Raw genomic sequence first — 12,500 nt, forward strand, 5'->3', positions numbered from 1 at the left:
CATCATTTATCTTATTTTATGATGTATCGCCTCCTTAACCTAGCACTACGATTTCACTCCGTCAGGGCTAACTTTCATTATGACGCCATGTTTTATCTTAATATAATTCTACGACGCCTCTCTTATTGCACAGAACCGCACCAAAACCTGGGCGTTATCACCATCATTATAATCAGTACAATTATTATTAACGCACAGCGCTAAAACGAAATCACCTTCAGGTATGTAACCAACTCGAAAGCTAATAATGTGTCGCCATCTCTTTCTAAATTGTCGCCCACTGTTTTCGCTTCTTCTTCTTCTTCTTCTTCTTCCCAGTCTTCGTTCCGTCTCCAGGCGAGTCCTTTGAGACGATGACTTGCACCGGAGGCGTTGGAACAAGCGATGAAACTTCAAGTCAAAATTTTTTTAAAATTCTAAATTACGTGGATTCCAAGTGTATATAGCAGTATCTTCTCAAATAAAATGAATGCCGTTGTTTCAATACAATATTTCACCTAAGTTATACAAATAAGGCAGTTTTCTACAACTTAGTACTTTTATTCTATATATATAATGTACACCGCATTATCTTCTGAAATAAAGATCTGTTGTTTTAATACAAGTTTTCCCAAGTTATACAAATAGGGAAGTTTTCTAAAAAAAAATAAAAAACAGCGCTTTTATTTCTATATCTAATGTAAATCAGTCTAGCAGTCTTTTACATTCAAACATATGCTCTTGTTTTAACTACAACAGCTTACCCAAATTATACAAACCTGGCCATTTTCAATAACATAGTAACTTTATTTCTCTATAGTATGTGCAAGAATCTCCACAGGGAAAGATAAGTATTTTTCTAAGGCTTTTAAATCTAAACAATACTGCATATGAGAGTATATAATTATGCATCCGTACGCACGCAAACACTTTTTGGCTACAGTATATCTCTATGAATCACTTCTTTCTATATTATATAAACATTCCGTTATCTCTAAAATCTTAGATAAACTAAAAAAAAATGGAATAAAAATTAACAATAAATCATACTTTCTAAATTTCAAAATCTTACACGTCCTAAACTTGTGAATTTTACTTCCTGAATGGCTCAATTGTAGTATCATTATACTACATTTTCATTTCTTTATTTTGCATTTACTTAATCCTGCGTGTGACTCGGAAATAAAAACACAAACCAGCTGTTGCCTCAAGGCAACAGAGCTGTGTTTTGCAATAAAGACAAAAAAGTTTAGAAATGTTTTTACATACGTATTCTGCTTGTTCGTCTCTGGGCTCAAATAAGTATGTGAGAAGAAATATATATATATATATATATATATATATATATATATATATATATATATATATATATATATATATATATATATATATATATATGTGTGTGTGTGTGTGTGTGTATGTATATACTGTATATGCAGACATATATATATATATGCATAAATTAATGTGTATATATACATATATTTTATTTATATAAATGTGTATACATGTATATATATATATATATATATATATATATATATATATATATATATATATATATATATGTATACATACATATTTACTGTATGTGTATGTGTGCGAGAGAGAGAAGTGAACCTTACATGGTAATTACAGTGACAGCGGGAAATACAGCATTACAGCTGACCATAAACTAAAATGTAAAACGTAATGCATTTTAGCTACCAAAAGAGGTGAAAGCCTTCGCCTAGTTTCCCCTCCAGGAAGTCTAAACACTTTTAAAAATAAACAAAGCATTCTTCTTCTTCTTCTTTCTTTTTCGTGCAAAAATACGGCACCGAGCTGATGAGCTTTAACCACTTTTAAATATAATGAGCTTCCTCCTTGCTTTACCTGCGGGAAACAAGCCGCAAAATTTTCCCCCCGAGAGAGAGAGAGAGAGAGAGAGAGAGAGAGAGAGAGATTTTGCTTCGGTCGACTGAAGACGTTGTGTCAGTATTAATCTCGCACTCGTTGGCGCATGTGCAGTTTGGCCATCTCCTCACTTTCCGGTATCCATGTGGCCTATACTTTTTTTTTTATTACATCAGTGATTTTAATTTTCGTATTTTTTTTTTCAAATCAGTGATGACAAATTCTTGTTTTTGTTTTGAACTAATGATAACAGTGTTTATAAACGGTACTACTGCTTGAGCTACATAAGTGTCGACATGTACAGTTATAATTCAATCCGTGTGTGTTGGTAATCGTGTGCATATGAAACTACATTTGAAAAAGAAAAATCTCAACAATATGTTAATTTTTTGAGATACTGCTGAAAAAATAAACTTTGTAGAATCTGTGAAACTGCTTATAACTGACAGTAGGAATGCAATAATGAAAAATTTCTTCATATTAAGTTCATATAATCGTAAATACAAATTATTAGGAACTGTTATCATATTACTTTCAAATAAACTGAAAACATTATGGTAATCTTAGGATTAGCGTGTCCATTCCCATAAAATTAAAATCAATAATAGCAACTAATGGTGAAAAAGAAAGTAATAATAATAATAATAATAATAATAATAATAATAATAATAATAATAATAATAATAATATTAATAATGATGAAACAAATTGCTATCAGAAAAATGACGACGATAAAAGTATCTTTCCATTCTATCTTCCAGTTTTCAAAAGTTGAGAGAGAGAGAGAGAGAGAGAGAGAGAGAGAGAGAGAGAGAGAGAGAGAGAGAGAGAGAGAGAGAGAGTCTCTGCAACGTAAAAAAAAAAAAAAAAAACCAGCAACGTCCCGAAAAACCACAAAGTAATTAAAAAGAAATGATCCACAGACAGTTCACCATGTATGTAAAACTGTCTACCCAATCTTTCGAGCGACGGAGGTGAAATTCTTTGACAAAGGCGAACGCTCTTCAGCAAAGTGTTCTTTGAAACACCCTTCTAAGTTTCGAAATTCTTTGACAAAGGCGTCTTAAGGCCTTTCTTTGATGAAGGAGGCGGATGCTGTACGGCAAAGTGTTCTTGGAAACAGAATCTTCTAAAGTTTTGTGTTTGGTTGCTAAGGAAAACGCAAATAGAGGATGTTTGTAAACTCTTCATGTCTCAGTCTCCACGCTGAGAGCAAGACACAGAAAATGAGGAAATGTGACGTTAATTAAGTGATAATTGACGTTTACCATCTTTCTGTGCCGTCTTTGTACATCTGTAGTTAGGGTTATGAAGGAAAGTAAGATGCTTGATAATGAAGAAAAATTATGAAATTATTCATTATGTAAACTATATGCATCTGTAGTCAGAGTTATAAAGTATAGGATAAAATGTTTGATAAAAAAGAAAAATTACAAAATTATTTATTATGAAAAATGTAAAATAAAAAAAAGGTGGAAACCAAGATATCGAAAAAAATTATTCATTTTGTAATAATTTAAAACCCCATTCTGTTAGAATGATAAATAACAAGATAAGATAAATGAGGAATTAAAAACACCATACAAAGCAATTGTTCTAAAAAAAAAAGATAAATTGGCCGATCATTTAATTTGTATAAAAAAAAAAGAATTTCAGAAATACATGATTATATTTCCTCACTGCTTATAAAGAGCACATCAAGACGTGTTTGTGAAGAGAAAGTGACATCTTAAAAAGTGTTTTAATGTGAAAATACCCATCCGCCTGTAAAATGTGTTCCTCGTTATTTTCGTTTTCTCTGCTTTGTCATCACTGACAATATTTGTCAAGACGAAAGTCGTGTTGAAGGTGTACAAAAAAAAAAAAAAAAAAAAAAAAAAAAAATTATCAGTGAAAAAAAACAAGATTTTCACTTTGCTTTCCTGTATTTTTAGTAAATTCTCCTGAAATTGACATTAAAAGTATATTATAAAAACGTCAAACAAATAAAAATTTTTATCTAGCCTATTTTCATCAAATGATTTTCTAATAAAAAATTTTTTTATATATTCACAACAAATTATTATTTTAAAGGATAGCCACATCTTCATAGAAGAGATTAATATAAGAAAATGTATGTTTAACAAAATAATATAAAATGAAACATTTCAATACTTTTGAGAGAGAGAGAGAGAGAGAGAGAGAGAGAGAGAGAGAATGGAATCAGAAGAGAAAAGAGAGGTCACTTTCAACACTCCTAGATACAAATGGGAATCGAATTCCCAGTCACCTAAAAATAAGGTCACCCTTCAACACTCCGTTGAAATGGGACACTTGACAAATATGAGAACGCTAAACAAGGGCAGTAAATGTGTTACACTTTGAGACACACAATAATAATAATAATACATACAATAATAATATTTTCATTCAAATAATTTTTCTGATTCAAATACAAACTATCATACACACAGTCATACATACACTTATGAACCCTATCATATAACTCAGTTTTCATGATTAAGATGTGTTTACTATTATTATTGTTTGTATAATAATAATAATAATAATAATAATAATAATAATAATAATAATAATAATAATAATAATAATAATAATAATAATAAACTATGTAGGAGAAGAAGGTCTGTTAAATACCAGCATCAATTTCAAAGCCAAAGTTCGGTGAATAATAATAATAATAATAATAATAATAATAATAATAATAATACTAATAATAATAATAATAATAGTATAACAAATCACATTAACCCTAAAATTCTGGGACCGTTTCCGGTAACCACAACACAATTCGTTCTCGGTCCAAATCTTCAGGTACCAACCAGGAACTTGACCGCAAGCACTTACAAGCACTGTGCTGCTTGTGGAAGACACAATTATAAGAGAGTTCGTAAAAGAACATCCGATACTTGACGTTAACGCTTTTGTTTGCTTTAAAATTTCATGTATAATTTATATATTTGTTTCATGGTCTTTAGATTAGAGTATATTAAATGCATAGGTTTATTTTTTGTACTTCGAAATTCTGTAAAAAAACTGCCCATTGATAACGGAAAATATTGCTATATTTTTTTTAAGCTTTACCATATCCCTTCGTAGTATGAAATAAAGCAATAAAGAGTTAATATATATATATATATATATATATATGTATATATATATATATATATTATATATATGTATATATATACATATATATTATTAATTCTTTATTGCTTTATTCATACTACAATATTAATATTTCATACATATACTAATGCTTGTATAATAATAACAATAATAATGAAATAATAATAATAATAATAATAATAATAATAATAATAATAATAATAATAATAATAATAATAATAAAATAATATAATAATAATAATATAATAATAGCAGAAGAAGGTCTGTTAAATACTACGATATTATTATACAAACAATAATGTATGTATGTAAATTATATTATACATATACATACATACACACACACACACACACACACACACACATATATATATATATATATATATATATATATATATATATATATATATATATATATATATATATATATATATATATATATATATATATATAGTGCAAAAGATATCACATAATGTTGGCATTCTATTTGTAACTAATATGAGATAAAGCAATATAGAATTAATAATCTATATAAATATATATACAGACAGTGCAAAGATACCAAATAACATCGAAATGCTACTCTGCAAAATAGCTTTCTGTAAATACTCGTAACTCTATCTCTTAGAGCAATGTTTTACATACTTTGCACACTCACATGAACAGGTTACGATGATACTGTCAAAATTGGCGTAGCGACATCCTCCGTCACCCTGTCAAAATGAGCTGGCAAGATTCGGAACGAACTCAGAAACTAATTTCATATAGAGCTCGTGAATATTCTCGTCGGGGGGTAATCTAATTAGTTGGGAAGCTGAGAGTACATTGCGTATATAACTCATCTGTTATGCAAACATTTCCTCTCTCTCTTTGGCATACGTGATGAGAGAGAGACAAACAGGGAGAAGTAGATGCGTATATGCGTCAACGAATAGGAAAATAATAATAATAATAATAATAATAATAATAATAATAATAATAATAATAATAATAATAATAATAATAATAATAATAATCTTAGAGGTTTGCTCTTATAATAATAATCTTAAAATAATTTGCTAATTATAATAATAATAATAATAATAAAAAGTTTGCTCTTACAATAATAATAATAATAATAATAATAATAATAATAATAATAATAATAATAATAAGGTATTCGCTTTGTCTTAAAAGTTTGCTCTTATAATAATAATAATAATAATAATAATAATAATAATAATAATAATAATAATAATAATAATAATAAATAAGGTATTCGTTTAATCTCAGAAATTTGCTCTCAAAGTTACCGCGCAACAAGGTATATTTATTAAATCATCATTAAACCAAAGTCTCAGATATACTTTCGTAATGGCAGTGTCAATTATCACTGATCGGCGACCCGCAATTGGATAACTTTCGATCAATCAATCAAGCAGTCTCAAAGTTCTTAGCTACAACGGAAAGAAAGCTAATGATTAAAATGTTCTGCTCAAATTCTAGGTGCACAAGCAAGAAATACGTGGATGCATGAGTGACGAAGATCAAGAAATTAGAGTACAAAGATACAAACAAAGAAAAAAACAAGTAAAAACAGACAAACAAGTAAACAGAAAGGAAAACAAACAAAAACAAGAATGGGGACTCAGAAAGTGAGATGAATTGCAGGAGCAGGAAAGAGAAGGCGCCATAACCGTGTACCGGTGAAATCAGATAACAAAAGAACGACGGCAAATTGTATTTGCACTTTCCAACTAAACACCGACGGGATCGAACCCCCGCCACTTGGACGGGAATCTTGCTCTTTGAAAGACTCGTCAGAAGGATTCTACCGTCCATCGTCGAGCCCAGAGGAAGCCATGAGGAGAGTAAGTATTGTATTTTCTTAATTTTGCTGTGTCATCGTGATGTTGCTTTCTTTCCCATACTTTCTATTCCTATATAATCAGCAATTTCTCTTCTGTTTTCCTTCAGAGTCGTGTTCTCTTGGGGTAATGGGGGGAGGGGTGTCTGGGAGGGGTAGTGAATCGGGGGGGAGGGGCGTTCTTTATAATCCCAGGTAAAGAAAAATCAATCATTTTAAGGCTGACAGATTTTTTAGTCATTCTTTATTTCTTTTTAATTGCTTTGTCACTATTCTCAGAGAAATTTGCTTATATATGACCAAAAAATTGAAGCATTCATATACTTCCACATATACATGCATACATAAATATATGTGTAAATCAATCAATTATACAAATGTACATAGCTTTAAAATACATACTTCCATACGTACGTGCATATGTCATCAGACACATGAATAAATATATTAGCGAATCAATTATTTTATACATGTATACATGTTTATAAATAAACAAATACATACATCACATCACACACACACACACACACACACACATATATATATATATATATATATATATATATATATATATATATATATATATATATATATATATATATATATATACTCAGAGAGAGAGAGAATGCCAGCACGTGTTAAAGTTTGAAGCTTAAAGTTTAAAGTTTATGCACAAAGCAAAAACATGCATTGCAAGCGTATTGCTATTAATTAATTATCTCTGGCTGGCAATGAATACGAGCATAATTCTTCACAACAACTGAACTGACGTCATTTGTTTTTTCCCCCTCCGGCTGATGCATAGTTATGAACTCAGTGTGACAATTCCCATTACGCCGGCAAAAACCAGAAGACGAATTATACGCAACTTTTACGGAGCGTTCGAATGACGCTACTTTTACGGAACGCTGGGTGAATATTCATGAAGCGATAAATATGGGGTTTTTAGCGTTCTAGTATTTTTTTTCATTCTTTGGCAGTTTGTTTGTTTAATGGGAATAATTACATTCTCATATGATGTTCTCGACATGAAATTTATATACATGATTTTTTTTCGTATGTACGGTTTTATGCAGCTCTCTTGCAATGTTTTTTTATTTCAATTTGCGAATGACAAAATACGCTACGGATATTTTAGTGCATACAGACGCATACACACACACTCATATATATATATATATATATATATATATATATATATATATATATATATATATATATATATATATATATATATATATATATATATATATATATATATATAAACATATGTATACATATATATGTATATATGTATAATATATATATATATATGTATACATATATGTATATGTATACTATATATATATACATATAATGTGTGTGTTTATCTGCTTACCCTCAAAACACATGACCAAATATAACAATAAACAAGAGAATAAGAGTTAACTTTTATGGAAGAATAACACCAAGAGTTATTATACCCTATTTTCTTACTCCAAAGAAACTATTTCTTTTTATCTACTGGCGATGAAACAGACAAAAAAAAAAAAAAAAAAACAGGAGAAAGACAAGAAGACTGATAAAATAACTATTAAAACAACTATATATATTCGAAATTATTGCCTTCGTTGCCCAAAATGACTGGTAAGTTTTGTAGCAATTCACAAAGAAAAGTTTCTTATATATTTTCTAATATATTTTCATAAAAAAGCATTACACTAAACGCAACTATGCATAAACACACACACACACAATTACACATCCACAGCGACAAACCACACGACAATTCCAATACGACCCTAGACAAGGCGAGAAAAACAACTCGTGACGTCACGCAGTTCCCCGCGGTAAAGAGAAACTCTTTCTCCCTCAAGGTACGAGTAAATGTTAATATACACCTGGTGGAAGATGGTCTGGATCGTGATGGCTCTCGTTACTCAGAGGTTAGAGGGAGGGGGGGAGGGGCTAGGAGTTAAACGGGGGAGGGGAGGGAGGTAGGGGTGCCTGGTCTTCATGCTTGAGTAAATTGAGGGCCTCCGAGGAATGCGTTTGGGTTGAGGGAAAAGAGGGAGTCTACCTGAATGGATTTTAAAGGACCCGGTATTTTGACGAAAAGAGGCATGTTCTTGACATATGGACAGTCAACTCTGATAGATTTATATTTCACTGCAGACCCTGTAAAACCAAAATTTCACCGTTAAAGGCTGATATCTCACTAGTTCTGCCTTCTACAATGATATAATCCTCTATAATACAAGAATTTGAATTTGAATCTATCCGTTCTTTCCAAGGCAAAATTTCACTGACAAAGTTTGGTATCTAGAAAGATGCAGTATAATATAATACAAGATTTTAATCTTAATCTACAAATTCTTTCGAAGGCATGACAATCAAATTCCACTAAACTTAATTTGTGGTTCTGAAATCCCCGTTCTTTATCACTTCTGCGGCTGTAAAACAGATACGAAAGTAATGGTAAGACAGATGTCTTCATTCGTCCGTCTCAAATTACGCGGATTCGAAAGGTAGATCACAATTATTACCTACTTACAGTGACGCCATGAAAATTATTAAAGTTTGCGCAATAAGTATTAACAAGGAGACCTGTTATATGCTGAGAACGTATCGTAGAGACAACGCTAAGCTTAACTATTAATTAGCTGATGAACTGCAAAATATCCTTGTTGAAATCAAGAGATCACAAGGTCTTAATGTAGTTTTATTTTCAGGTGCAAACGTGACATTGCGTTTAGGGTAAAAGCAAACAGGAACGGAAACTTAAACATGTTTACAAAAGGAACAACATTCTAAGCAATGAAGTTCAATACTCTGCAACGACTGGAATAATCACATTAACGCAGCGGGTATTTCTAATACTCAGATAATCCAATAATTATAAGAAAATATTTCCTTCTTCTCAGGTACGAACGCACGAATGCAACCAATGGAGATTAGGTTATTTCAGAGTGATACAGATAGAGACATTCCCTTTAAAGGAACCTGATTAGAAAGGCGTTGCAAATACACAGCTTGCAATAATGAAAACCTTTTGAGCATTGCTAATGAAACTGCTTCCTGAAAGACACTGATTAAGTTCAATGCACAAGAGTTCAAGCGGAGATGCAACGCATTACTACAGTGAAACAATCCTCGTATTTCAGTTATTTACTTACATTTTTATCTAATTATCTATTAATTTATCAAGCTGTTTTTCCTCTTCAAATGACTGATATTTTCCTTCTGTATTTTCTATTTCCCTCTGTTACTTCTTTCAAATGAACATACATTATTCTTTGGAAGCTTGAATTTCAAGTCTATGGCCCCTGTGGTGTGGTCAATATGAATAGGGTTCATCATCTGAATAATAATAATAATAATAATAATAATAATAATAATAATAATAATAATAATAATAATAATAATAATAATAATAATAATAATAATAATAATAATAAAATGAAGACACAGGAGATCGTAAAATCAGCTTGCTATTCTATAAAACTAAGAATAACTATAAGGATTTTATTTTATTTTATTTATTTTTAGATTTTACGACTGTAAGTTAATACAGTACTGAAATGCGAGAGGCGAATAAATATTTAATTTTTTGTTTAACATCCCCTCTCCGTTTTTGCAGATAATACACCTCCGTCTGTCCGCCAGTCTTTCCTTTTGACAGAACTGTCTTTTTACAAGCACAGCAATTCTACTGCCTCCCTTACGGACAGGATTAATGATGACAGAGATGTGGTGTGCTTAAGTGATGATCTTAAATACTGTATAAAAAGGTTCAAGTTGACAGGCGGAGAGAAAAAGGACAGACAAGAATAACAGACTCACACAGATACTGCGAGAGAGAGAGAGAGAGAGAGAGAGAGAGAGAGAGAGAGAGAGAGAGAGAGAGGAGAGAGAGAGAGAGAGAGGAAGGGGGGATGTTGAATTTGTATATATATTTATTTATTCTATTTATTTCAAGAGCTTTATGCCAAGCAAGTTACTTCACATGTCAAAATATTTAATGTAATAATCACACAAATAAGACACTTTATGAGTAAGAAATTACAAGAAAAAATAATCTCTTGCAATTGTTCACATAACATAACAGGTGAACACAGCAACTTTATGGACTAATTACGATTTTTACGTTTACTGAAATTAAAAAAAAAACACAGATGGAGGTTTGTGATCTACAAAAAAAAAGAAAAAAAAAGAAAAAGAAAAGGAAAACTCAAACACACTTTCAGTATATGGATCCGAGAGTGAATGTTCTCTTAGAGCATCTAATGACAATGGGTGCAATTTGTAAAGTGCTTTCACATGGTTGACTTATAACAATCTTACGTAGAAACTTCGTAACTTGGGTGCAATTACTGCTTTCACAGCTTTCGAGGAACAGGCAGAAGAGAGTTACTGTTAAGTTTTTATTTTTAAGTCCTTTCTCAGAAAATAAGGTAGCATAGTTTGCAGAGGATATGGAAACTGTCATTTGCTAAATAAAGAAGGCCAATAGCCTTAATACATTATTATTACTATTATTATTCATAGATGAACGGTATTCATATGGAACAAGCCTACCACAGGGGCCATTGACTCGAAATTTAAGCTACCAAAGAATATGGTGTTCTTTCGAAAGAAGTAACAGAAGGTAACACAGGAAGAGAAGATAAAAACTAACAGATAAATTAACAAATAAATAAATAATTCAAAATGTAAGCAAAATTTTAAAATACAAGGAGCATTATATTAGGGTAGAAATGTATTGCATCTTCGCTTGAACTTCTGAAGTTCCAATTGTTTATTTGGAATGGTTCAGTAAGCTGTGCAGTCAGTGGGTATGAGGCTGAATCCAGAGCAGAAAAGGTTTTACTAATTATCCCGTATCACAATGCGCCCCTCAACTTCAAGATTGAATCCCTGACAACAGCTAGTGTTACCTTCGACTCCATGCATCAAATGGAAAACATGTCTAATGCAACTAGAAAGACAGTATTATCTAATTATGGTGGTCTTAAAGCCACTTTTTTTTCAGGTATTTAGTTATTTAATCTTTCCTTAAAATTTACTTTCATGGTTAAATGTCACAGCCTCACGGTATTATTTCACTCCAGTTCAAATGGCTCAAAGTTGTGTTTCCAGTTTTTCCTAACAATAATAATAATAGTCATTATTATATCATCATCAAAAGGCAAGTCAAAACAGTCATAATTTTTAAATCATCAGAGAACTTTTGCCAATGCCTGTAAACCTTGCTCCTATTATGGTAGTGAGTGCTACTCGTTTCCCTGTAATGGAATGGAATATAGAATGTAGGCCAAAGGCCAAGCTCTGGTACACATGAGGTCATTCACCGCTGAAAGGGAAATTGAGAGTGGGAAGGTTTGAAAGGTGTAACAGGAGGAAAACCTCGCAGTTGCACTATGAAACAACTGTTAGGAGAGGGTTGAGGAAAGTAAGATGGAAGAAAGAGAATATGAACGGAAATACAGTAAAAGAAATGAAAAGGGTTGGAGTTACGGGCCCAAGGAACGCTGCAATGAACCTTAAGCAAAGCCTACAGTGCACGTCTCCCCTTTTCTATAAAACTGTGAATCTAAATTTTATAAAAGATACAGTGCTATTTCAGCTGGGTACTGTTCCCACTAATCTCTAAATGATGTTGGTTTGAGCA

At 31.2% G+C, this 12,500-nt stretch overlaps 1 protein-coding gene across 1 annotated transcript in view; it reads left to right on the forward strand.

The window, feature by feature from the left end:
* Positions 1–8,469: 8,469 nt before the first annotated feature.
* Positions 8,470–12,500, forward strand: part of LOC136853324 (serine-rich adhesin for platelets-like) — a 46,558-nt gene continuing 42,527 nt past the window's right edge. Inside the window, exons 1-2 of the mRNA XM_067128686.1 lie at positions 8,470–8,476; positions 10,470–10,582. Of these exons, the coding sequence (XP_066984787.1) occupies positions 8,470–8,476; positions 10,470–10,582 (120 nt within the window). The remainder of the gene's footprint in view (positions 8,477–10,469; positions 10,583–12,500) is intronic.

This window comes from Macrobrachium rosenbergii, chromosome 27 (genome assembly GCF_040412425.1).
Source record: "Macrobrachium rosenbergii isolate ZJJX-2024 chromosome 27, ASM4041242v1, whole genome shotgun sequence".
NCBI classification, from domain to species: domain Eukaryota; kingdom Metazoa; phylum Arthropoda; class Malacostraca; order Decapoda; family Palaemonidae; genus Macrobrachium; species Macrobrachium rosenbergii.